Source organism: Alosa pseudoharengus, unplaced genomic scaffold (genome assembly GCF_046254945.1).
Source record: "Alosa pseudoharengus isolate Yale_2024_CS ecotype anadromous, Long Island Sound unplaced genomic scaffold, YU_APseudo_1.1 YU_APseudo_1.1_scf_11, whole genome shotgun sequence".
Classification (NCBI taxonomy): Eukaryota; Metazoa; Chordata; class Actinopteri; order Clupeiformes; family Clupeidae; genus Alosa; species Alosa pseudoharengus.
Window position 1 is genome coordinate 5,572,168 of NW_027468576.1, and position 26,025 is coordinate 5,598,192.

The 26,025-nt window shown below is 43.8% G+C and overlaps 1 protein-coding gene across 1 annotated transcript; it reads left to right on the plus strand.

The window, feature by feature from the left end:
• The first annotated feature begins 266 nt into the window (after positions 1-266).
• Positions 267-26,025, plus strand: frem1b (Fras1 related extracellular matrix 1b). Its single transcript, XM_076275977.1, has 35 exons — positions 267-812; positions 966-1,060; positions 1,330-1,619; positions 2,449-2,648; positions 2,789-3,112; positions 3,249-3,357; positions 3,532-3,663; positions 5,946-6,290; positions 6,541-6,683; positions 6,832-7,028; positions 7,222-7,312; positions 7,476-7,643; positions 8,120-8,328; positions 8,687-8,780; positions 9,032-9,284; positions 9,758-9,952; positions 11,307-11,492; positions 11,666-11,862; positions 12,295-12,520; positions 13,925-14,069; positions 14,671-14,812; positions 14,963-15,158; positions 16,261-16,525; positions 19,564-19,984; positions 21,334-21,535; positions 21,830-21,974; positions 22,242-22,371; positions 22,450-22,522; positions 22,817-22,966; positions 23,069-23,331; positions 23,428-23,475; positions 23,788-23,991; positions 24,175-24,293; positions 25,140-25,225; positions 25,638-26,025. The coding sequence occupies exons 1-35, from the start codon at positions 579-581 to the stop codon at positions 25,832-25,834; spliced, it is 6,474 nt and encodes a 2,157-aa protein (XP_076132092.1). The 5' UTR covers positions 267-578; the 3' UTR covers positions 25,835-26,025.

Genomic DNA, 26,025 nt, shown 5'->3' on the forward strand with positions numbered 1-26,025 from the left:
CTTGGACTTACACTGAATTGCTCTGAGAGATGTGGAAGTGTTTTTATTCATCCTTAATCAATCAAACAATCCAACCTTTCTTTCTTTATGTGGACTTGTGTATGTTGTGGTGGTGGTGGATGGGGATTGTGTCATATAATCTGCTTAACCCCCCCACCTTAACCACCTCTTTGTTCTTTCCTCTGATGCCATCTCCAGCACTTAACTGGGGTCAGCTTGGTCAACCTCTTGTGCCCTGCTGCGTTTACATCTGAAGTGAAGTGAGGGGTAAAACATTTACCAAGATGGCTGCCACTATACTCAGTATGCCTCTACAGAGTCTGATTGAGAAATATTTACTGAGAGTCTGTAAAATAAAGTTTTAAAGTTTTCTTTTCATTTTAGCTGTTTGATCATGACTATCAGATCATAGAGGGAGTTTTCCTGACATGAGTAGCTGGAACCAGGACTACGGTAACAGGCCACGGGACTAAAGTTACTGGGCACTGGACTTAACCCACTGTTGCCTAAACTGGGAAGTACAACAGAATAGAGAACTTCGTCAAGTCTAAATATTTGTCCAGAAGACTCTGAAAGAAATGGAGGTGGTCAGCTATCAACAGGTGTTGTTTATACTAGTAGCCATCTTGGACTATGCAAGAGCTGAGAGTCTGGTGCGACTGAATCTGGGCCTGGAGGTCACTAGAGGCCAGTCTGTGTTTGTGACGGATAAAGAGCTACAGCTGAAGGCCACAGGGGAGACAGACGCCTGCAAGGTTGAGGTGATTCTCAATGAACCTGTCACTCAGAGGGTGGGCAAGCTCACCCCTCAGGTACGACTTCTAGGAATAATCCATCTAATTTTCAGATGGGTTGCTTCCATTTACTCCATTGTCAGTGATTCTGTATTCATTTAGCATACATGTTAAGTTTGACTCTTGAAAAGTAAGGAACGGACATAGAACCTTTGCACTTCCTATCCTCAGGTATTTGATTGCCAGTTTCTACCTGATGAAGTGATGTACACACACAATGGCAGCCCGTTACTAGAAGAAGATACTGTCATGTTGAGAGTCTACAGGTGGTATATTCAATTCAATTCAAAAAACTTTATTTATCCCCGAGGGGCAATTTCCCTATGCAGGCATAGTGACACATAAGACATAACACAACATATGAGACATATAAGACAGGACAAAAGAATATATAAGGTATATAACATCTAGTGAGATTACATAATGTTTGCCATCAACTTGCTCCTTTAGGGCATAACAGAATTTCAATTAGTACTATATCCTAAATGAATTGCCTCATTGCTTTAACTTAATTACTGTATTGTTTCTTCTTTAGCTTCACAGATACTGATACGTATATTGAGACATTCCTACTTAGAGTTAGGATTAAGGAGAGCAGCAGCAAACTCGTGGAGTTTGGTAGTGTTCCCCTTGTGGTTCAGGAGTTCTACGGCCTCTCCAATGCCCTAGACAGCAGAGTGTTGACCTTTCCAACTCGCCCAGAGGTTGTTTGCACAGTGCGACTTTTGACCTCTGAGACTAATGCTCCAATGCTGGGGCAACTGGTCAAAGAGGATCCTACCCAAGCAGACCAAGGAGAGGCTCTAAATGCTGGACCACGAAAAGGTGAATAATTTCATACAAAAAATACCTTGGTAATATGGTGTATAAATTATCTCAAAGAAATATGCTTTTCAGTGGGGGGGACAAGCTGCGAAATAGTTACTGCTCAGCCCAAGTCCAATTTAAGTTTAACCTAAGATCTCAAAAGACTCTGTTTTTCTATTCTTTTTCCATGCGTATCTTGCCTTATTTCTCTTAAGGGTCTCTAGGAAAAACAAGTGACATCTCATTTCAAATTTCGCCTTCTTATCGGAAGGTACTCATGTGCATACACAGCATCAACTAAAGCAGTCTAAACTCGGGCATAGTTGTTTCAGAAGTGATTTGAAAAAGTTGGTGCCTAGTAGCTCAGAAGCTAGGTAGTTATTAGTTAAGTAGTTATAGGTAAGTAGCTGGTTGTAGCTGAGTAATTAGTTAGCTATCTGTTAATTATAATCTTTTCAGATTGGAAACTGTAATTACAATATCCGTTACATTGTATTGTGTCTACTAAAAAATCTACAAAGCTATTCAGAGTTTCCACACAAGACATTTTGTTTCTATCTTGCCATGAATTATGTGAAACAAAATCCCAAATTGTACATATAATCAGTTATTTTGATTGCTATCTGTACTGAACTTCATCTATCTGATCTTCTTCATTGCTATATCCCCTGATCTTCTGACCATTCTTTATCAGCTATTTAGAGCTAAGTGTGGATATGCAGGTGCTGGTTCATTCATCACATTAAAAACATAATAGCCTACATTAATTGAATTTTACCAGCTATGCCTCTCTATGCTCCAGTTATGACATATTGTTTTTCTATTCTAATTTTTCTATCTACTCAAGGTAGACAAGCCAGCCTCTCTTGCCCCGGAAACAGACCATGTCTCCATGGTAACAGGGAGGTACGCTTTCTGAAGGTTACCTGCACTGAGTTCCTGACTTCACGTCTGAAGTACCAACATCTGAGTCCACCCTCACCAGAGATCGATTACATTCCCATCAGGGTAGAACTGAGAGACAAAACCTCTCGGGCTCTGTTAGAGGTAACAGCATATTTATCATGTTTTAGCATGTTAAAAAGTGGAACAACTGCAAAGTGGAAACAAGAACCTGATACCTGAATTCAGTATTCCTTTTTCCAGTTCCATTTTTGCATTTCTTCCTTCTTGATTGTCTATGACAGGCAGAAAGCGTGTGGCTGCCCGTCTTGATCCATGGTGCAATGGCCAACCACCCTCCAAATGCAGCCTTCATGTCCATGTTCATATTGGAGGTGGACCAGTTCATCCTCACTCCCATGACCACTGCCGCTTTGGACGCCAAGGACCATGAGACGCCCCAGGCTCGGCTGGTCTTCAACGTGACAAAACCCCCTGCAGATGGCTACATAACCCACCTGGATGACCACACCAAGCCAGTTGGCTCCTTCTCTTGGCAGGACCTAAATGAGATGAAGATTGCCTATCAGCCACCCAATAGCAGTGTCAGTGGCCGCAGGAACTATGAGGTTAGGTCTGCTTAGGTGTTCCAATCAAATGTTTACAATATCTGCAAAATTACTCATGGTTTGATTTCACATGTGGCTTATGGCCATCACCATTAAACTGTCTTTTCAACATGACTATTTTGGACCATTTCAACAGGTTGAATTTGAGGCCATTGATGATTCCTTTGGCACCAGTTCCCCAATCATGGTTCATTTTTCAATCCGTGCAGCAGAAACAAATGCTCCTCGAGTCTCCTGGAACATGGGTATGTCCAGAATACAGCAAATAGCAATCTGTTTATTGTCATGGTAGCTCTAGACTAGGTATTTTCCATTTATTTTTCCAATGAAACTGTCGGTGCTGTATAGAGCCTTTATAAGAGCCTTTATTTGCCAATGCTGAGAATTTACTCTGAAATTAAACATTTGCCATTTTGTAGGGTTGGATCTGCTAGAGGGTCAGTCTCGGCCAATCGCCTGGGAGAACCTGCAGATTGTGGATAATGACAATATCAAAGCAGTCACTCTGGTAGCTGTGGATGGGCCTCATCATGGCAAACTCAGTGTCCGAGGTGAGCAAAGAAATCACATAGCAGGATATGGAACATTTCTATGGAAGACTATAGACGCTTCTAAGGATTTTTTATTACTGATCTGTCAGTGGATGATCTGTCTTGGTGGGTGGGTGTCATATTTACAGGTAGCTGCATCATATTTATTAGGGTCAGCCTCCTGTTTTCTCTCTGTAATGGGACAATGTGACAGTTTAGCTTTTGATTAAGTATGTACTGGTCACATATTGAGGGCACTATGTAGTTTAAGTACAGTATGCATTTCATTTCTGCATGCTTAACTGCATATCCACAGAATGGTGTTAGATAAAAAATTAGATTCATATCAGCATTACACACCCCCCCCCATACATAAACACAATATACCTTTTTAATTGCTACTTTTAATTTATTCTTTAAAGTTGAGCTGGCTGTTGAGCACAATACTTTCATTACTTATAATTCCTTTTATGAGTACATGACAATAAGCTATATGAACTTGAGCAGTGTTCTGTATAGCTGTGTTAAGAGATGTGACCGGTCCTGTGCTCTGCTCTCCTCATGCGCTGCCCACTCTGCTGGGAACGTACGTTTTCACTCATGCACACCAGTGGCGGTACATATGCAAGGTGGCCTGCATGTGTTTGCTAATCAGGTGTAAAATGGGCCGCCGACACAGACCCCAGGGGTGGGTCAGTGGATACGCGGGGGTGCTCCCAAAGACGTCTCCAGAGTGGCGGGCATCTGTCCTTCTGCTTGGCTACACGGGGAAGACAGGCCTTTTGTTTTCACAGTGCTAGAATGAAACAGATTGTCAAGACTTATGCCATTACATGCCGCACTGCACAAGGGGCAGAAGCACTGCTCTACCATCCCCCACCAACCCACCGTCCTCTCACTGACTCTGACCAGCACTGGGGACTGGGGACAATCAGGTCACTTCAGAGGCTTCAGACAGAACAGGTATCATATCTTTGTGTGGTCACCAAACTCACATCACACTAAAAAGAATATCGAAGAATATGAAAGAATATAACCTCAAATTGGTATCACAGTATATGAAAACTACTCTGCTACTCCATTTGTGGCCATCATGTCTACAAGGCCCAAAGGGAGAAGACATGTTTTAGCCCTGGGCTTTTTTACAAAGGAGAGTATGAAAGGCAGCTGAGGCCAGCATGTGCTGTCTGAGTGCAGACAGTCTGTGTGGAGAGGCTCTCTGGCAGTAGCTTGTTATTGTGACTGTAGCGCTGGAGTGGCTCCAGTCACATGGACCAGGGCTGGACTTCCTCTCATGTCTCTTTTCTCAGGGTTGTCTAATCAACAGCAGCCTCCCGCTCAAACAACTGTTCCCACTCACAACAGCACGGTGCAACTTTAATTGCTGTTTACGTTCTTCTTTTTTTATAAGCTGATATAGGAAAAGTGAGACGGGAGGGAGGAGGCTACTCCATAAGTTTGGCTCCCATCCTCAAAGACCCCACGCTTGTCTCCATGTTGGACAGACTCCACTGCATGTGGCAAGTCATGGTCCAACACCACTCGCTCTTGCCTCTTCTCTGGAGGACTTTGGTTGGGACTGGGAATTGCTCACCTGGACCTCCGACTCGACAACTCATCCACTAGGGAGAGTAAATGATAGGTGGGTCCAACGCCTTCAGCCAAATGGAAAGCTGCCTCTCCCTTCCCACATACTGTCCTCTGAGTCTGGTGCCTCCGTTGGACACAGTCCCCCCGTTTTTTGGGCCTGCTGCCCACAGCCACCTTTGGGCCCAATTACTAAGTTGTTTCTCCATTGGACTTGCGACCGCTGTTTCCCTTGGTAAAGTTGCTAATTAGGTTTTCGCTGGGCAACTATTCTTCACTCAATCTGTCTGTTGACCTTGCCCTTCTGTTTCCCTGGCAAGCAGGAGTGGTCCCAGCCTCGCGGTGGGCAGCCATGCAACTGCCTGGGAAGGACGCCATTTTTCTTTTTGTTTTTCCATCAATGGGGAGTAGCCTCAGCCAGCACGAGTGCCTCTGGGCAAAAGGAAAGCTTGTTATGTTCAAAAAATTGAATCATTGTTGAATGACAAATCTCCCTCCCAAGAAAACAAAATATATCAAATCACAGAGGAATAGGTAAGTGATTAAAACATGAGCCACGGGTGACTGTCACACAAGTTAGAGAGATGTCCATATTGAAGAACACAAGCTAGTGTCATAAGTTCAGTCAATCACTGATGGCATTGTAACAAGAATGAATGTAATGTATAACTCTTCATATCTTTTACTAGACTGAGTGGCTTTATTGTTCTCCCTAGGTGGGAAAGGCTTCATGTTTAAAGTTCAGGATCTTCGTGAGGGTGTGGTGGTGTACCAACACTCCGACAGTGACACCACCCGAGACTACATCATCTTCCGCATCACTGATGGTCGTCATAGCACTCGCCATAAGTTCCCCATCAACATATTGCCAAAAGATGACACACCTCCCTTTCTTATAAACAATGTGGCCTTTGAGGTACAGGAAGGAGGGCTGGTGCGTGTGGAGGAGTACATGCTCTTGGCCTCAGATCTGGACTCCAGTGATGACTACATCCTGTACCAGCTGGTCACTCAGCCACGTGCTGGGGAGGTGGTGAAAAAGACCTCCGTGTACGATGCAGGTAAACTGTCCCAGTATTGTGATACGCCCTTGAACAAAACATCAACTTGTGCATCCATGTCACACAAACACAGCATAATCATTATCATGTAATTATGTTGTGATCAGTCTGAACCCTGACTAAATATCTACATCATACAAGAACATCTCCTGCTTTTGTATGAATTATTACTGTAAATAACAATCTTTTATGTTTTTGATTGAGGATTGGAATGTACAGAATAGTGCATGACTAGATTTGTCTTCTGTAGGAGTCCCTGTTAGCAGCTTCCTGCAGAGGGACCTGTTTCAGGGCCTGATCTACTACAGGCACTCAGGGGAGGAGGTGTTTGAGGACTCGTTTGAGTTCATTCTCTCTGACAGTCATCAGCCTCCCAACCTCTCGGATCGACAGGCCAGTGCTCACTTCTTAAACAAGACTAATTAGTAAAGTAGCTTTATTTTGTGTATACTGTTAGTAAAGCAGCTAATTTATCCCATTAAAAAATTAATTCATATTTATCTCTGTGTATCTATCTGCAAATGCCCTCACCACCCTGCAGACAGTGGTGGTCCACGTGTTCCCTGTTAAAGACCAGCTGCCTGTGGAAGTGTCGGGAACGGTGCGCTTTATCACTGTGAAGGAGACGGAGGTGGTTTACCTCACACAGAATCACCTCCACTTTAGGGACCCAGAAAACAGGGACACAGACCTTGCCTACTTTATTACACAACCCTGTTTCAGTCTCAACAAGCCCGGGTGAGATTTTTAGTCCCATTTCAAGAGATTTATTTTATCTCTTTAAATGTACTCTGATACTATTATGCTCTTGTGCTTTTCAAGTATGATATAACAGATATTCAGTTTAAACCAAAACCTTTCTCAGTCTAAATGCTAAAAATAGATTTTTATGAGATGTATGCTTTTATGACTGATCATCGTAACATTTCAGCATGCCAGATGCAGGAAGATTATTCTTCACAGATACCACCCATACCATGAAAAAGGATTATATGGTGCCAGTGCTCAAGTCATTCACACAGGTAATGCCTTCAACCTGCAATAGAATTAAATATTCATTGTTTCAGTTTACACAGTCTACAAATCTTCTTATTTTTGAAATACATACATTCTGATATGTAATCATATTGGTGTTAGTGTTAGAATTGATGATAATAAGTCACATTGATATGACTCCTCTCTCAGAATGCGGTAAATCACCATAAAGTGGGGTACATGCCTCCGATTGAGGACATCGGGCTGGAGCCTCTCTACGTGCAGTTTGTCTTCTCTGTCAGTGATCAACATGGAGGCACTCTCAGTGGCCTCGTCTTCAACATCACTGTCTTACCGGTGGACAACCAGAAACCAGAGGTATGTGACACTAATGAGATGTATTTTGGTGTATGATATACATATGATCTAATGCTTTTTTGCTATGGTATAAACGGTCAATATATGGCAGATTTATTTATTCAGAGTGGAAAATACTGATTGAGCGGACCTACTTCAAAATGTCAAAACTACTAATGACAAATGCCAGTTATTTGATCCTTGCGTCCTTGCAATGTTACTGTCCTGTACTAGTAACTACAAATGAGTTAAAATGAGTCTTGTGAGCTCACAATCCAACAGACCAACTTAAAGGATCTGATGCTATGCTAATGTTAAGAGCTCAATACAACATACAGCATTCTTGTAAAACTAGATTATAGGGAACGATGGAGCTGGAAATGGATTGGGCTCTTTGAAAGGATTTAACACTATTGTAAGATGAAAACAAGAGAAACTTTGGTCAACTCTTCTGAGGAGTTCTCCCCTGCCTGGCCTCCCCTCTCTCTCCCCCACAGATGTTCACCAACCTGCTGCGAGTGGAGGAGGGTGGAGCTGTGTTCCTTACGGAGGAACACCTGTTGATACGGGATGTGGATACCCTTCCTGAGGGTCTGAGAGTGAGGCTGGATACTCCTCCACAGCACGGGAGGCTGGAGCTACAGGGGTCCCCTCTCCCAGAGGGCCACAGCTTCTCCCTGCTGGACATCCGAGCTCTGCGAGTCAGGTGGGAGAGAGCGCTGAGAATGCACGCAGCACTTTGGACGTCCCATACACCTGCTGGACGTCTTCAAACTATTGCTTAGCACCTGGGTGCCTGCTTCATTTTTTGTCTTTGTGTCAGAGTTATTGTAACCCATGCAGTTATGAAGCGCTGTGCTGGTTTTACATGCACTATCAAACCATTCCCATTCTCTGTGGGTTCTCACTACGCTGAATAATCAATCAGGTGTAGGGTGATGTTTACTGAAGGCTGCTGTGTGAAACTCTTCAAAAAATGACTTACAAAGCGGTTGCTTTGATGTAACCGCTGAAAAATTACCATTTGGCTGACCATTTATCCCAGTTTTTTTCTGTGATGGCAGGTACATCCATGATGATTCTGAGACTTTGAAGGACAGTTTAAGCCTTACAGTTACAGATGGCACCAGCTCTGCCCAGGCTGAGCTTTTAGTACAGGTAAGGTCTAGTCCAAGTTCTCAATTATATTTCAAATGAAGTAATTGGACCTCGAAAATAAATAAATTAATGCTATTATAAAATGCTATTAGAAATTAGTCTTTATTTTTTCCCTATTTTCCATATTTTTATTACATTACAATGAGCGTGGTGGAGGAGTGGTAGTGTCACCGGCTGGCAGTCGGTCACCCCGGGTTGATTCCTAAACCCGCCATTTCAAGTCTGTGACGCAATGTAATGTTGTTTTTCAGGTCATGCCTGTGAACGATGAGCCCCCACAGCTGGGTCCAGGGCTGCGTGCTGGCCTGTCCTGTGCAGAAAGTGGCCGTGTGCAGATTACGGTGGAGTATCTGTTTGCCACAGATGCAGACAGCGATGACGCGCGCCTCACCTACATGCTGGCCAGAGCCCCCAGCCATGGAGAAATACACAGAGGAGGGAGCCCTGTAGACAAATTCTCCCAGCAAGACCTCCTACAAGGAATTATCTACTATGTACACACAGGTGTGGCGTGCAACCCCATTAGAAAATGATGCATTTTGAAATACATTTGATGGCGCCGTCAGAATATCTATAGACCATATGAATCTATGTAATGATTCTGTGTAAACATGCAATGTAGGGCCAGTTTGAAATTTTTATGGTTGATATATGCTGATCAATGTTATGAGACACAGATTTTGCAGTGAAGGGTCACTGCATGAATCTAGGAAAACGAAATGTACTGTAAGCTGCATACGTTGTTAAAGTATCAGTATAATACAGTACAGTGAGATGTAGTCTAGTGACTGTACACATAGATATAGATAGAGTGTAGATCACACATGGTTACAATACATATTTTAATCTAATCAGTCACAAACAACATGGCTCAAATCAAATTATTGTGACAATGCCTGATGTAAATAAATTGTAAATTGAGCTCCATGATGGTTTTTTTAGGTCTGTCTCATGATTTCCTGTTTCCCTGACTTTAGGGGGAGAAGTTGGACCCCACTCAGTTTCAGATTCTGTGACACTTATAGTGTCTGATGGAGAAGCAGGAGGACAGGACGTCTGTTGCCAAGGAGATGTCATGCCCCCGCCTGTCCCTTTACATGGCACCCTCCCTGTTTATGACCTTAATATTACAGTGACCCCAGTTAATGACAAACCTCCATCGGTGACCATAGGTGAGTATATGAGAAAGTGTTTAGATCAAACGATGGATACCGAGGATAGTGGTTCATTTTGACCGCACTGTGTACAAAAGAGACACGGTAAATTAAGTTTGCTGTTCCACCAATGATTAATTTAAACACTAAATTACAACAATTTTCATCTCATTTCCCATGTGGTTTTGTCAGTCTCTTTTGTTTTTGAGTCGGCTAGGCAGCCACAGACACACACAGGAGCCCATAATCAGAGCAGGACACCCATCTCAGGGAGGACAGGAGGGTTACATTCCTGGCAGATAGGACAAGCTGCTGATGTCAGAGCCAGAGATTTAACAGCAACCCCCTGTTGTGAAAATAAACTTTTTCTGGTTATCAATGGAAAACACAGTGGTTAGTAGGAGATAGTTATGGGGGGTGGGACTGAAATCCTTACATTCGTGTTGAAACCGTGTGGAGAAAGCACAGGGCGTGTGTACTGTCTAGGGACGGAAGGAAAGTACTTAAGAGATGTGACCCCCTGGAGATGAGCATGGACAATGAGAACAAAAAAGACACTGTCGCTTTCTTAGGTGAGAGAGGGAGCGCTTGCACCCCTCCTCTTTTGGCTCGGCTCCTGCAAAAATGGGCTTTTCCTGCGCCATCGCCGTGATGATCTCATAATTCGATAATCCCACACAAACAACAATAGCACAAAAATAAGTCATTCTCCCTGCCTGCTGCCACTGGAGCCTGGTAAAGCTGGGCTTGTTTAGCAGGAGAAACAGAGACTTGTGTAATTAATTTGCATTGAATAAAGAAAAATGACTTGTTTGTAAGAGCATTAACAGTGAGCCAAGACTGGGAAGAATCCGGCTTTTCCCAGCTTTCTCCGGCTCGCTCCGGATGGGGGGGTTTATCACCTATATCCCAGACTCCTGGTCATCTAATCCCAATGCCTCGCTGCGGATTCTGATCCTTCCCGCACTCCGGCAGTGGCCTCCCTTCTCCATTCATTATTTATCAGTGCAGTAAATGAGAGCAGATGCCAGTAAGCACAAACATGATGGCTTTATCAGTACCCAGGTGGCAGCGCGCTGGCCAAGAGCCGAAAGAGCGGAAGGGGAGAACGAAGGCAGGAAGCAAACCGAGGATGAGGAAATTGGAATTAGAGAGAGAAAGAGAGAGAGAGAGAGAGAGGGCAAAAAGACAGAGAGGAATAGGGTAAGGCTGCAGGAGAAAACAAATCAAATTTCTAGAACTTGGACCTGCGTTGTTTATGGGCCCAAATTATAATTAACAATACTCTTGCATTGTGAAGGATGAAAAAATAAACCAACACAACAGCAACCCTGACCGTTCTGACCATAAATACTGTGTGTTTGATTGGCAGGTGATATGTTTGTAGTAGACGAGGGCTCCTTTGCCTGTCTGTGTCATGGGGTTCTGGGAGCTGTGGATCCTGACACAAACCCCAATGAACTTATCTTCCATCTTGAAACACCTCCTCAAAATGGCTTCCTTGAGAACACCCTTCCCTCCCCTGGGTTTGAGAAGAGCAATGCTGGAATTAAAGTGGGTATGTGATAAACACCTTATGGTAGGATCCACAATGACATAATCAGCTTCGTGCTGGACCCTATGCTGGATGGTTTTAACACTTGGTTGATTCATTCAAACAATACATACCAACCATACACACCATTTGCATCAGATGTTCATCCATGTGTAATCTGTCCTTTCTCTGGCCAGTGTCTTTCAGTCTTCTTCACCTCAACTCCGGCTTCATCAACTACGTCCAGGCAGGACACCAGAGCCAGGAGCCCACAGCTGACCATTTTGTGGTGAGCGTCACTGATGGGGTCCACAAGTCCACCGCTGTGCCATTCTACATCATCATCAACCCCACAAACGATGAGCCTCCGACTCTTCTTCTCAACAGTTTTACTGTGAGTTGAAAGAACAGCCAAATGGGCAGCTTTAATGAGTGTTGTAGAGAATTTCTCCTCTAAGGCTGTTAACAACATGCCATTATCTGAAGAACAGCCAAACCCAAAAGTTTGGTTTGCTTATACCTGCCCCACTTGCTCTTTGATTTTCAATCATTACTTTTTATGCAACATTCTAGATTATTTACATTAATTATACACCACTGTTAAGATTTTAACTTTGTAGACATGTAATAAGGCCAGATGCTGTGTGCCATTCACACTGACAACATCCCTTCATTTGACAGTATTGTTCATTTATTCACTGTATACTATGCTCATATAATACTACGTAGATTCTGACATATTTTTTGTCATAGACACTGTGACATAGCTTCTATTTCAGATCTCTTCACACATCAATAACTTAGAACTTATCTTTCCCTGCCAAAGGTGACAGAGGGAGGCATGAAAGAGCTGACAGCGGCCATCTTGGATGCAGTGGACCTGGACGCCCCTCCTGACATCCTGACCCTGACTGTCACAAGGCCTCCCAAGCATGGCACCCTAATCAATGGCATCTACGGCCTCCAGATGACCCGCTATAAGGACATGGGCCAGGAGCTGCTGCGCCGCAGCCTGCCTGCCCACAACTTCACCCTCAGAGAGCTCCGAGAAGGTCACACTCCTCACATGCTCCCACACCACAGGGACACTAATGCTGGGATGATGTTAGTGGATATTATAGCAAGTTTTGTTGTATTGGTGTTTCAATAATAGAGGATGCGATCTATCGCCTATGTTATTGAAACACCTATATAAGAATATTCCAATATTAATAGTCAGTTTACATTATAACATGTATATATAAACATATTATGTTTATATGTGTAGTAAATTATTTGGGATTTTAAGGGTCAAAAATTAGAGGCTACTAGGAATGAATTTACATACATGAATATGTGTATTTCTAAAGTGAGTATTTAATGTATGTTTCTGTATGGTTTTGAGGCCTTAGAATGCCATTGCCATTACTGTCAGTACATTGTATCTATATTACACATGCTTGTCCTGAGATTTGCAACTCTTGGTGCGACCAGAGAGCAGGAAAATTGGAATTTGTTTTTGTGTGTGTGTTGGGGGGTGGGGGGGTTCTGGCTCCCCATTGCGAGGCCAGACACCCAACCCCCCAACACACACACAGCCTATGTCTTCCCGGACACACTGGTTTGTCATCGTCGGCTGGGTTCTGGCTCTGGTGAACAGATGTTGCACACAGAGGTCACGGAAAGCCTGTGGTGCTTGTGCCTCCTCTGCAGAAGTCCTTCCAACTGCTCCCTCCCTGCGTGACTAGCTCACAGTCACTCTGCAGCGAGGGCTCCGCCACCACACACAACCTCCACCAACCCCCCCCCCCCCCTGCCCATTAGCACATGGGGGGCCTCTCAAGAGTCGTAGGTGAACCCGTCGTTAGTGAAGCTCATTAATGAGGTGCTCGTTAGCACATAATGCCAATTTTAGAGGCTGTGTCATAAAATCTTACCTAATTTGTCAACCAGACTGAGTCAATCAACAAAGGAAAATAGTTCAGTTTAGTACTGCAAAAGCATAGCACAGTGGCATAGTTACGTTGCCTGCTTAGTGAGGAATTTCCATGTTGTCCCTCAGTTCACCTGCCTGGCTCCATCAGATTCCCCCCAAAGTTTGAAGATATGGTGTTCAGGTGAACTCTGAACTGGCCATACAGTAGGCCTGTGTGTATAAAGAGAAATGCTCACAATGTAATGGATTGTCACACTGTCCAGAGGTTAATCCAGTCTTGCAGCTATTACAGGTTGGGATAAGCTCCCGATTCTCTGTGACCCTGACTTGGGTCAACGGGTGTAAGACAATGGATACTGTTACTGTGAGGTGTAACTAAATGTTTTGCTCTTACAGAGAGGCAGAAAAATGGCCTGTCTATGCACCCCTCTCGCTTGGCTACCTCTAACCGTGTTCATCTCTTTCGTCCTCTCCTTTTCTCCATGTTTGTTTTTTCCCTCCGTCTTGCCTCCTCCTGACCCTGTGTGTTCCCCATGGGCAGGGATGAAGATCGTGTACATGCACGATGACACGGAAACCCTTCAGGACGCCTTCACCATACAGCTGACAGATGGCAAGCACGCAGTCCAGGGGACAGCGCAGGTCCACATCCTACCAGTCAATGATGAAAAGCCACGGCTGCTAAAGTAGGGATGCCCAGGGACATATTGCCAGCCAAAAAAGCGGACAGAACAGGGGGAAGGGGGAGAACAGGACTGGGACAGAGTGTGTGTGTGTGTGTGTGTGTAAGAGAGGGTTAGTGGGTGGGGGGTAAGGGATTTGGGGGTCAACGCAACCTGCACTGCACATGTGGCAGGGGAATCTGCCATGTCCCCTTGAATGAGTGACTGGGAATTAAGTTACATCCTTGAGTAAATCAGGACCTGCTCTAATCCACAATGTGTCTCTGTGTGCATGTGTGTGTGTGTGTTCATAATTTTCCTTAGATCAGGAATTGTATTATTTGACTCAGTGCGTTGGCACGGGTTCCTCTTGTAAGCTCCAGCGCGGCAGAAATAATTTGGCTTTCTGGCACACGCCTGCTTCCTCATTTCAGCGTCCTTGCGGATTGGGGCTGACAGGCCAGTCCCTCTTGCCTTTTGTTCCTTCTGAGGCAGCGGGACTGAGGAGGCAGCTGGATTATTTATTTATTTACTCATTAAGAGACGGAGAAGGTTTAACTGTGCCATTGACTCAATCCGTTGCCTCACTCTTCCTCTGCTCCCGTTGTCTACCCACTCCATGCAGAAACGCAGGTATGGACATGGAGGCTAAAGGTCATAGGGTCATCTCCAGTGTGACGCTTGAGGCTGTGGATCAGGACACCCCAAATCATAAACTCTACTACATCCTCAATGCTGGACCCAAGTTTGGCATACTACAGCTGAAGGTGACCGGTTAATTGAAAGATGAAAAAAATATGTGCAAAGATTGGAGAAATATTGAAAGAGCATTCCAGTGTTGGCTTTTGGTCAGAGGTGGTTTGTGCACAACTAACTCTGTATTCATGTTTGTGTGGGTCTTGTGCTTGCCTGAGTAGACACAGAGAGGATGGCTGGACCTTACTCCAGGACAGAACTTCACTCAGGAGGATGTGGAGCTGAACCGACTGTGGTACAAACACACCACCCTCACTGGGTTCAAAGGTCACGATCGCTTTGTGTTCTACCTGAGTGATGTGGACAACCCTTCACCCCCTGAAAGCTTCTTCATCTCAGTACACGCTCCCCAGAAAGGTGAGAGGACAGCCTGCAGGCGTGAACGCACTGTCAATTTACCAACAGTCTGTTGTCAAACATTAGACTATCAATTACAGATGCAATTTTTTATTACGGTAGAGTGGAATCAGATCCTTAGAGGTTAGTTGCTTTGAGGCTGACCATCCATGGAGATGGAGGCCTTACTTGTCCAATCACAGAAAGCATGCTGCATTGGAGCAAAACAGTACAACACAGTAAGGCAACAAGGGTCAGCCGTAGCGAATACGATGAAAACTTATTCTAACTGCAGACCAATGCTCTGGCCATTCATAATTCAGAATGTGGTCTGCTCAGACGCCTGCCTGCTTTTGCCAGTTCATTGAGCTTAACGGTCATGCAAACAGCCCCCCCACACCACAGCCCAGTACTGGCCCATCCTGCAGGACGGCAGGTGAGAACGCAGTGGAGCCCAGGAAGGGCCACCTCAGAACAGGCTGAATTATTAATGGATGGAGGGGTAGGAACAGCTGGCTGCGGCCCACACTCACTGGTCCCCTGCCATAACCCCCCACCATGCACACACACACACACACACACACACACACTCTCACACACCACACACATACACACAAACACACACACACCACACACACACACACACACACTCACACACCACACACACACATACACACAAACACACACACACACACACTCTCTCTCACACACACACACACACACACTCTCTCACACACACACACACACACACTCTCTCTCACACACACACACACACACATACACACTCACACACACACACACACACACACACACTCAAATGTCAAATAGTCAAAGTAGACAAAAAAATAACTCTCATCTTCTTTAAATTTTCATATTTCTTTTTCATATCCACACTCTCCCAGTGGTGGGGACACTGCCAGATAGGTGAGCGTGTACTCTATTTAAAGAGGAGCGCTGTGACACATTTGAAATGATTGTGCAACCTGAGCCTCATTGTGAATACTGTGAGGTAGCTGTGTGTGTTTTCATAACAAATTATGTGGCCCGATGAATCTGTTCTGATATTGTTCTGTGATGCACAACCCACAACCCAAGTGTGATCGATCTGTTTGTCCTGCCACAGGTGACATTGCTTTGGTCACTAAGCCTGTGGAGTTGATGGAGGGTGAAAGGGTCATCCTAACCACAGATCACCTGCTAGCCTCAGACAGCGGCAGCTCATCAGAGGAGCTGGTTTACGCTGTGTCAGTGCCACCCAAGCACGGCCACCTCCACGCAGTGCAGCACCCAGGGATGCCACTGACCTCCTTCACCCAGATGGACGTGGCAGCACACCGGGTCTGCTACACCCATGACAACAGCCACACTGAGGACCAGGACCACTTCAGGTCAGATCAGTGTTTCTCAAACTTTTTTCAGACCAGGGACCACTTAACCAATAAAAAAAGCCTCACGCACCACCTAGCTTAAAAAGTATATTATACAATAGATCTACTCACTGAAACACCTTGCTTATTGTCTTTGCACCTTGCTTACTGTATTGTGTCAGAGAATTCTGATTTAAACTGGCATAGCTTACATAGGCAGTGTTGCAGAAATGTTTGGATTTACATACAAGTCGGTTCAATATTGCAAACAACTAATCTATACTATATTTTACCACGTCTGCTCGCGGACTACTTGGGATAGCTTGCAGACCACCAGTGGTCCCCGGACCACATTTTGAGAAACACTGTGCATGAGGAAAACATGCCTCAGGAAATCTCCTACTAACTTGTTTGATGCACTGACATACCAAGCATGCTAATGGGGAAGGAATGTGTTACAGTTTTTTACAATTTTTTACACACATTTTCAAAACTCTGTGTCTATTTTTCAAAACTCCACACACAAAACCCACAATTGCTCACACAAAATGCAAAATGCCTCAAATTTTCTGAACATTTCAACCGTATTGGATTTCAATCCATACCTACATAGAGAGTACAGTATGTCTACTCATAGGCCTATACTAAGGCAATGATTGGATGGTGTTCAGTAAAGTAATGAGTGTTTACACATGTGAAGAGAGAGAGTAAAGCACTGGTTATTTAGTGTGGCATTTTGATGGGTTGTTTGAAAAATGAAATCAAGTTACTTCCTGTTCGATTTTTGTGTGTTTAGTAGAAAATTGTGTGTGGTGTTTTGCAAAATGTGTTTTAGTCAATTGAAAACTGAGTCAAACACTGAGAATTAGTGTATGGTTTTGCAAATTTGGTGTGGGGTTATGATGTTTGGAAGACATGTTTAGAAAATTGTAAGACAAGTAAAGATTTAGTGTGTAAGCATTTGAAAAAAACTGTAAGAATAATATTTGCAAAGTTGATTGTTTTCTTTATTTTAGTGCAGTGAGGTCAGATAAAAAAAAGGTATTTAATTTCAACATATGTTTATGCTAATTGCAATAAAATCCAATTATTGTGGATTTTTTAAATTACAATATCCTCACAAACACACACCTCTCTTGGGACAAATGTGTTGGGACAAACGGATAAGCAGCAATGCCCCAGATTTGATTACGTTTGCTAGGTTGATATGGATTCTTTGCCAAATTGGCACAACACCGAGCTTGGTGGTGGTGTATGACCTGTCCACTTCGGCTCGCTTCGTGCATGTCTTGCGTTTGTCACCCAGAAGCTCGGCTCTGATCCACCATAGGGTCATCTGGGAGTAAATCAGCCTTCTGCAGCCAAGTGCCAAGCCTGACACGGGGCACAAAGAGGGTGCCTCTCTGGGGGAAACTGAAGGTGGGAGGGGGCTTTAGATCGCCCCTCTTCTCTTGCCAAAGCATGCCATCACAGAGGCGCAAGGCGTATGGGTCCCATCTCCAAGAAGCAGGGGCAAAGAGACCTCAGGATCACATGATCGACCCTTCTGTCATCTCCCCCGAGCGGTGAACAGATCAGCGAGCTCCAGCCAAGCGCATAGGCCACACTGCCACGCGGAGCGCGGCCATTTGCGGCACACAGCACAGGCAGGAGCAGCTCCAACATCACTTTCGGCCATATGTGTGCCTCCACATACAGCGTGTGTTTGTGTTTGTGTTTGTGTGTGTGTGTTGGTGTGTAGCAGACAAACAGTTTGGGCAACAGACCCTGGTATAGGCTGACACCTGAGAGAACACCTGTGCATCAGATTCGCCCCTGACAGCACTGGCCTGGGCCAGCACAGAGGCAGAAGGTGTTTTCAACGAGATGATTTTTTCACCCTTCTGTGTTGCTGTGACAGCGGATGATGAATGGGTATTATTAGGGCCGTAATAACACTGCCTGGCATTGCTTGCATGGCATCCAGAGAACCGTCCTCCGACAGGGATCCCTGAGCACAATTACTGAGCAAATATGGGACAATGGTGGTGCCAGATGTTTCACCAGTTTAGTGGTACGGGCAGACCTGCTTTCAAAGAGGTTGTGTGTGGTGGTGCTCGCACTGTTTTCCATGGCTGCCGCATGCCAGCTGCAGGGCTTCAGGGTGGTGTGTGTGTGTGTGTGTGTGTGTGTGTGTGTGTGTGTGTGTGTGTGTGTGTGTGTGTGTGTGTGTGTGTGTGTGTTGGTGATGCAGGGCAGATTGTCTTGGCAATGACTTGACTCAGGTCTACTCATCCCCCTGTTCCCCTTTTTCTGCTCCACTGCCCTGTCACTGTCACACACTGGGCAAGAGAAGGCAGTGCTGAGCATGCACTAATACTCAGCAGCCCTGGCTACTGCACTGAGGCATGGGCCAATAGGGCAGGCCCGAATGCACAAGGATAAGTGCACAACATGAATACATTTGTTATAGATTTCTATGTAGATTTGTGTTGTCATACATTTCATATCCATAGCAAATGTGTAGCAATATTTAAATGTATCTTTATTGAAATACTGTAGCCATATTCAAATTTATTTATTTTTGTAATTGAATTACGATTCAGTGACATGTAATAATTATTTAAATATAATATAATTCAACGTGTATTATTTGCACATAATTTTTTTTACAATTTATCTAATTTATTTATGTATAAAATGGATGAGCATTTACACAATATTAATCTTTGGATAAAGTGGGCCTACACTTTATTATTAACATATCTCTTTTGAAATATTTTTGTATCCAATCTCGCAAACTTTTATATTAAAACAACCTAAATACATTAATAAAAAATCTGTTTTGGAATGTGTAACTGAATAAACTGGGTATACAGTATTTCACTGAGGTATTGGCCCCAGAAACCAGTTGTCAATAACTAATAAAGAATGGGTCTTCAAACAAAAAAATAAATGAATTGACAGAGTCAGGTGGTCTGAATTTAATGAACAGAATGTGTAATAATGAATATGAATAAATGAATTAATTTGACAGTCTTTCACTGATGCTGACCTTGCTTAATATTTCTATTCCACAGCTTTGTCATCACCAATGGCGTGTCCTCTAGGACTGGCTCCTTGATGTTTCTGATAGATCACAGTGACCGCATCCCCCCGACTCTGGCCACCAACACAGGCCTACATGTCACAGAGGGGGGTTCCCAGACCCTCTCCTCTGAAAACCTGCTGCTGATGGACCCTGATACAGCCCTGGAGAACCTGACCTACACGGTCACTCAAATGCCCCAGTACGGCCATCTGCTCCTAAGGGGTTCCCCTTTAACATTATCCCAGAACTGCTTCACTCAGGTCAACATCAACAACATGGACCTGGTCTACAAGCACCTGGCTGGGCCAGCCCACATAGATCAGTTCAGCTTCCTTCCCTCGGACAGGACCAACAGAGGCTACCTGGAGTATGGCCAGCTGAAGGAAGTACCTGTGGTCTTCACCATACAGGTCAGTCAGAGTAGACTATGTGCTGACATCCATGGGGTCCCATTTAAGCTGGCCAAACAATAACCTTAAAATAGATTGTGGGATAAATGTTTGGTGTAATGTAATTATTTTTGTGCCACAACATAATGTGCCATGAATAAAATAATTCATGGCATTTTTCTAGCCCACTAGACATTTACAAAGAAAGAGTAGCCTCATGTATGCTGTCTTAGTGAAGGAGAGGAAAGTGTTAGCCTCAGCCTCATGTATGCTGTATGCTGTCTTAGTGAGGGAGAGGAAAGTGTTAACCTCAGCCTCATGTATGCTGTCTTAGTGAAGGAGAGGAAAGTGTTAACCTCAGCCCTCCTGCTGGTCATGCGAGCGAAAGCCACTTGCTTGCCAGGTGTGCAGCTCTGTTGCACCGTGCCATCCTGATCTCTCCTGTGACCTGCTCCCTGCTCTGCAATTCTGTTGAGCCATTCATGAGGCAGCTAACAAGATGGCCCACACCAACGGCCCTGACATTGGCGCGCATGCGAGAGAGAGAGATAGAGAGAGAGAGAGAGAGAGAGAGAGAGAGAGAGAGAGAGAGAGAGAGAGAGGCATAGGTGAGGGCAGCACACGGCAGGAAAAACTCTATGGACCTCTGGGACAGACTTCTCTCTGTCACTTGGCTGGAGTTGCAATGCACTAACGCAGGCCAGGAACGCAGAGCAAATGCTTGAATGAATGCACAGCCCCCTTCCCTGCCCTGGAGACTAGAGCTTTTGGTATCATCATAAATAATACCTTAAAGGCCTCCCTGTCCACACGTGAAAGTACAAAAGGGCTAACAATGGTGTTTATCAACAACAATTCAGATCAACTAGGTTTGACTATGTATTTTAGCAGCAAATTAGAATATGATGAGCTACTCTCATCTACACACTCATTTATTTCTCCCATTGTGTAAATATTCAATAGTTAACATTTGTCTAAATTAATTAAGGAGTATTTATGTCAATATCGTTCTGAGGAAAGAAATTTATATATTTGTTTTACTTTGTAATGCTCTGCTGATTAAATTCCCATTGTTTTCTGTGCTGTGTATGATAGAATCCATTACATTACAGGGACCAATTACACAATATGAAAGCGCCCTCTTCTGGTGTAATAAAATCAGTACATCTCCAGTGGGGGCGCTAATTAGCTGATGATAACTGACTTTTCATTTGGAGTTATAGTAGTATTTTCAAATTTATATGTAAATGCTTAATCTTTTAACCCTGAAAATGTCAATTTTCCTGCATTTGTACTCTTGTTTCAATGTCTTTTCATACAGTGTGTCATGTGTACTTTTTGTGGTATGGGTTCACCACATTCCCCCAAAGGTGGAGCAGCTAGACAAGACCCCACCGAGTCTGGTTTCCAAGGGGACACCCAGCACCGTGGAGACTCTTCAGGAGGGCCAGCATGTCATCTACATCACCTCTAAGGACCTCCAGGTGTCCGACCCTGACAGCCCAGTCCAAGAACTAGAGTTCACTATTGTTCGGCCCCCACATTTTGGACACTTGGAGAATGCTCATACAGGCAAGTGCATCTGAAATAGATTAGTTGGAAGATGTTGATAACCTATGACACACCTCTGAGGTAACTACCCACAAGTAAGAGGACTGGGATAAGAGTAATAGTGTAAATTTACCATAATCTCTGCCCAGGAATTGATTTCTGACCTTGAAAGTGTTGCAAGCTCGAAAACACTAAGTAGGACTGCATGCGTCTGAAGGGATATAGCTCTGACACAAACAGTATGATACCTGCAGTTATACTACCTTACAGTTAGAATAAGCTTTCATGAAAACTGAAACTCATGATTCCCCACAGGGGGGTATATCAAAGGTCGCTTCACCCAGAAAGACCTGGATCAGAAGGCGATACGTTACGTCATTCCAGCTGACATGGAGGTGACGGCAGACAGTTTTGAGTTCCGTGTAACTGACCCAGCAGGAAACACCATGCTGCCTGAAGTGTAGGTGATTTTACACATACAGAAATCTTTCAAAACATGTATTTACCAATACATAATGTGTATGTGACACGTGAATATGCTATGATTTGTCACTTTTTAACATTTCTGCAAAGGAAGAAATGTTCAACTCATAAAGGGTAGGATGAAAAACAACAAATAAAAATTAGTTTTAGTTATATTGTTTTTGTGTGAAGGTAGATGAAGTGAAATGTCTACTTTCTTTCACCATTCCTGATGAAAGGTACTGTACTTGACTGTCCCATCTAGGTTGGAGATGAGATGGTCACGTGTAGAGCTGTCTGCCACATGTTACCGAGTCTGTGAAAATGCAGGCACTCTGGCCATACAGGTGGCGCGGAGCGGAAACAGCATAGACCCTGCTTACGTCACAATACAGGTAGAGTTACCCTGGCAACAACTTCTACACTGAGAACCCAGTCTCTCAATTCTCACAGACTTCTCTCCTTTGTTACAGGTTGAGGAGGATACTGCTAAAGTGGGGAAGGATTTCACACATAGCACTGCTACACTCATTCAGTTTGATCCAGGTGAAATCTTTAAATCACTAGTCATTTTTTTAGAAAGAAGATCCTTGATCTGTGACATTTTATTTCACATACAACTGAGTTAAACATAAAACCTATCTTTGGTAGGCTATTACTTTAGTATCCCCTTAGGCAGAAATAAAATTCTGTTATACAAAACAGTCCACAAAGCTCTAGATCTGTTCATCTACTACTTTGTGGTGCTTTGTGGACTGTTTTGTATTCCATTTAACTTTGTTTCTAGTTTGCTATAGCTATAAACTAAAGCTAACAGTAAGACGAACTCTTCTTGCTCAGGTGTAAATATAAAAACATGGAACATATACCTGAAAGATGATGGACTTGAGGAGAACCATGAGAAGTTTGATGTGATTCTAAAAGCGCAAAAAAATGCTGTTCTGGGTCCAATGGACAGAGCCATTATAGAGATTATTGACCCAAGAGGAGGTAAATGCTTATGTTTGATTCATATCATTCATTTGATTTCCTAATGGATTTGACATCTTGATATCTTCATCATGCTGGGGTGTGTGTTGTTCTCTGTTTTAGGTAAGTGTGACCCAGCTGATCTTATAGATGAGACTAAAGACCAACTGCCTGTAAAAGTGCCGCCTAGTGGCCATCAACCCCAGACTGTGCCAAAGAAAGAACACAACCAGGATCCCCACACTGGGACTGTATGGGAAGGCCGCCCTCCAAGGGGTGATGTCCCAAATCATGGGCATTTCCTTGATTATTCTGAGGAGGGAGCACAGGACCAAGCCTATCATGGACAAGGCAAGAGGTTACTGGTGGAAAGAAACAGCCACAGAGTGAGTCTGACAGTGTTTCCCAGTCACATTTCTAACAGCATCAATAGATCATTTAGAATTTAAAAATAAATTATAAATCTTTTGAATGTGATTTAGGTATCTCACTCAGATGTTGTGCAGAGGGCTGAAGAAAAAGTCTGGAGAGTATGTTGTTACTTACCTACCCTTTCCAACTCTACCTAAGTAGATAGAGTAGGAACTCTTAAGTTACAAGCAAAACGAAGACCAGCTTTCACAAATGGTCGTCATGCTCTATTCTACTTTATTTCAATTCCAGTCTCCTAGGTTTGCTTGGATTTTGTAACTTTGAATATAGTTGTCATCATTGACAACCCTATTTACAACACTCTCATTTCTAAACTAAAGTCTGTGGCTCTCACTGGTCATCTGTGCTCTCACAGGTCATCTGTGCTCTCACTGGTTCTAAACTGTGGTTTCTCATCCTCTGTGAACAAGATCCACGGGGTTATCCCCTTAAGGCTGGTGGAGGAGAGAGTTGTGAACTCTGATCAGATTCCGCCTGTCCATCCAGACGTGGAGATCACCCCAATCTGGTCCTGGACTGGTCACCTGCTCAGTGAGCACAAACCGGGAGAGGTCCCCTTGGGAGATGCTCCTCTTAATACTTCTGACATGAGGAAACGTCAACGCCAGCGAAAGGTAAAGTGGGAAAAAATGTGTGGAAGAACAACAAGTCTGACAGCTTGACAGCTATTTTGTTAACGTTCAAAGATTCTTTTGTGTCTTATATGACTAGATTTTTTTTTTTTATAAAATTATATTTTTCTCTTAACGAATACTCACCAGACCTTTTACTCCCTCTCTATCTCTCCTGCCTTGTAGTCGAGTAAGGCACTAAGTCTGGACTGTCCCTCTGGCTGGACTCACTACAGGAAACGCTGTTACATCCTGAGCCCAGGAGTGGCCACCTGGAGCAGTGCCCAGCATGCCTGCTCTCTGCTGTAGGTCCTACACAGCAAACAACACTTTGTGACAACACAAATATGTCCGATATTTTGTTTTGCTGCCCATGTTAATGGTTTAAAGCATTAACTCTGTCTGCATGAGATGCTGTCTCAGGTACAGCTCTGGCTGTTCATGAAAACCAAAGGGAAATCAAGATGTTCTCCACACACAACATACACAGAAAGTACATACAACGCACACACAACGCATCCAGTGTGTGGACACACTAAGTGGTGGCAGGTTACTGAAGTTGGAGAAACCAAGAGTATAAAATATCTGTGTATGCCTGGTGGAAGGATGCCTCCACCTCCTCCCCCCTCCTTTTGGGGCAGCCGTGGCCTACTGGTTAGCACTTCGGACTTGTAACCAGAGGGTTGCCGGTTCGAACCCCGACCAGTAGGCATGGCTGAAGTGCCCTTGAGCAAGGCACCTTACCCCTCACTGCTCCCCGAGCGCCGCTGTTGTTGCAGGCAGCTCACTGCGCCGGGATTAGTGTGTGCTTCACCTCACTGTGTGTTCACTGTGTGCTGAGTGTGTTTCACTAATTCACGGATTGGGAGACCAAATTTCCCTCACGGGATCAAAAGAGTATATCAAAGATTCTAGAGCGGAGCTCTGTTCTAGAATCTTTGGTATATATACTTATACTTATACACAGGAATACTGACTGTATATCATTATCACATCTCACCACTATGTCTATGCTATATATAATTTTACCATAACACTGCCAAGAAGATACCCTGTTGTAATTCATGTGTTCATTTAGCTAGTTTTTATTCAAATCTGTATTTATTTTATTTGTTCCTTTCTTTCTTTTACCAATTCTTAAACTGCCTTAGACGCCACAGCCAGTTAGCTGGTATTCACTCCACGACTGACATGAAGTGGATGTGGAGATTTGCTGGAAAACAACCATTTTGGACAGGTATGTAACAGAATATTCACTATGTGAAAACTTGTGAAATACCACATTTCTAAACTACACAAGGGGTCTCATAAAGCCATTCAAATGAGCAGGTTATTTAGTAGTTTGTATTGTTATTTATTTTTAATGTTTACTTGTTTTACTCAAATTTTAAATGAAAATGTATCAATTCTTCCTGCAGCTGATTTCCTTTTTGGAACCACTTATTGACAGTGGAAAGATATACCAGTAGTCAATATATGAAATAAAGAACAAATATAACCTTTTGCACCATTGTTCTGAACTAGCTGCAAGCAAAACTTTTCATTGCATAGGCCAAATTGTCTGAGTTTGGAAGGGAAGAGACTGAGACTGCCACTAGATATTTAACTGTACGCTCACTGTACCTTGACTGAGTAATTTCTGTTTGCAGGGCTGACTGGATCCATGGGGCATTGGATGTGGACAGATGGCAAGCCAGTGTTGTTCTCCAAACTCCAGATAAACAGAGATTCCAGTTCTGACCCCAGCTGTGTGCTGGTTGAATCCCAGAGAAAATGGACTCCAAAAAATTGCACTACGGGAGACGAGTACAAATATATCTGTTCAGCCGCTGCTCAAAACATCTGAAGGAAACTTTGTAGCCATATGATAGTGTGGAGGATTTATTGTGGAAATTCAAATGTCAAATGCTTAATAGCAATGTCTTAACCTATTTGTGAAAGAAAACCAGCCTAAGCAGCTTGGTTTCCTAAAGGTTTGACCCTTTAACTCTGTATCAATCTGTAAACATCATCGCAAAATCTGTTTATTTGTGTAAA

Bases quoted from the DNA above. Each gene is read 5' to 3' on its own strand.
- frem1b (XM_076275977.1), top strand. From the start codon at position 579: ATGGAGGTGGTCAGCTATCAACAGGTGTTGTTTATACTAGTAGCCATC. The intron at 22,967-23,068 runs GTAAATGCTTAT...TCTCTGTTTTAG, and splicing joins GATTATTGACCCAAGAGGAG to GTAAGTGTGACCCAGCTGAT. The intron at 23,332-23,427 runs GTGAGTCTGACA...AATGTGATTTAG, and splicing joins TGGAAAGAAACAGCCACAGA to GTATCTCACTCAGATGTTGT.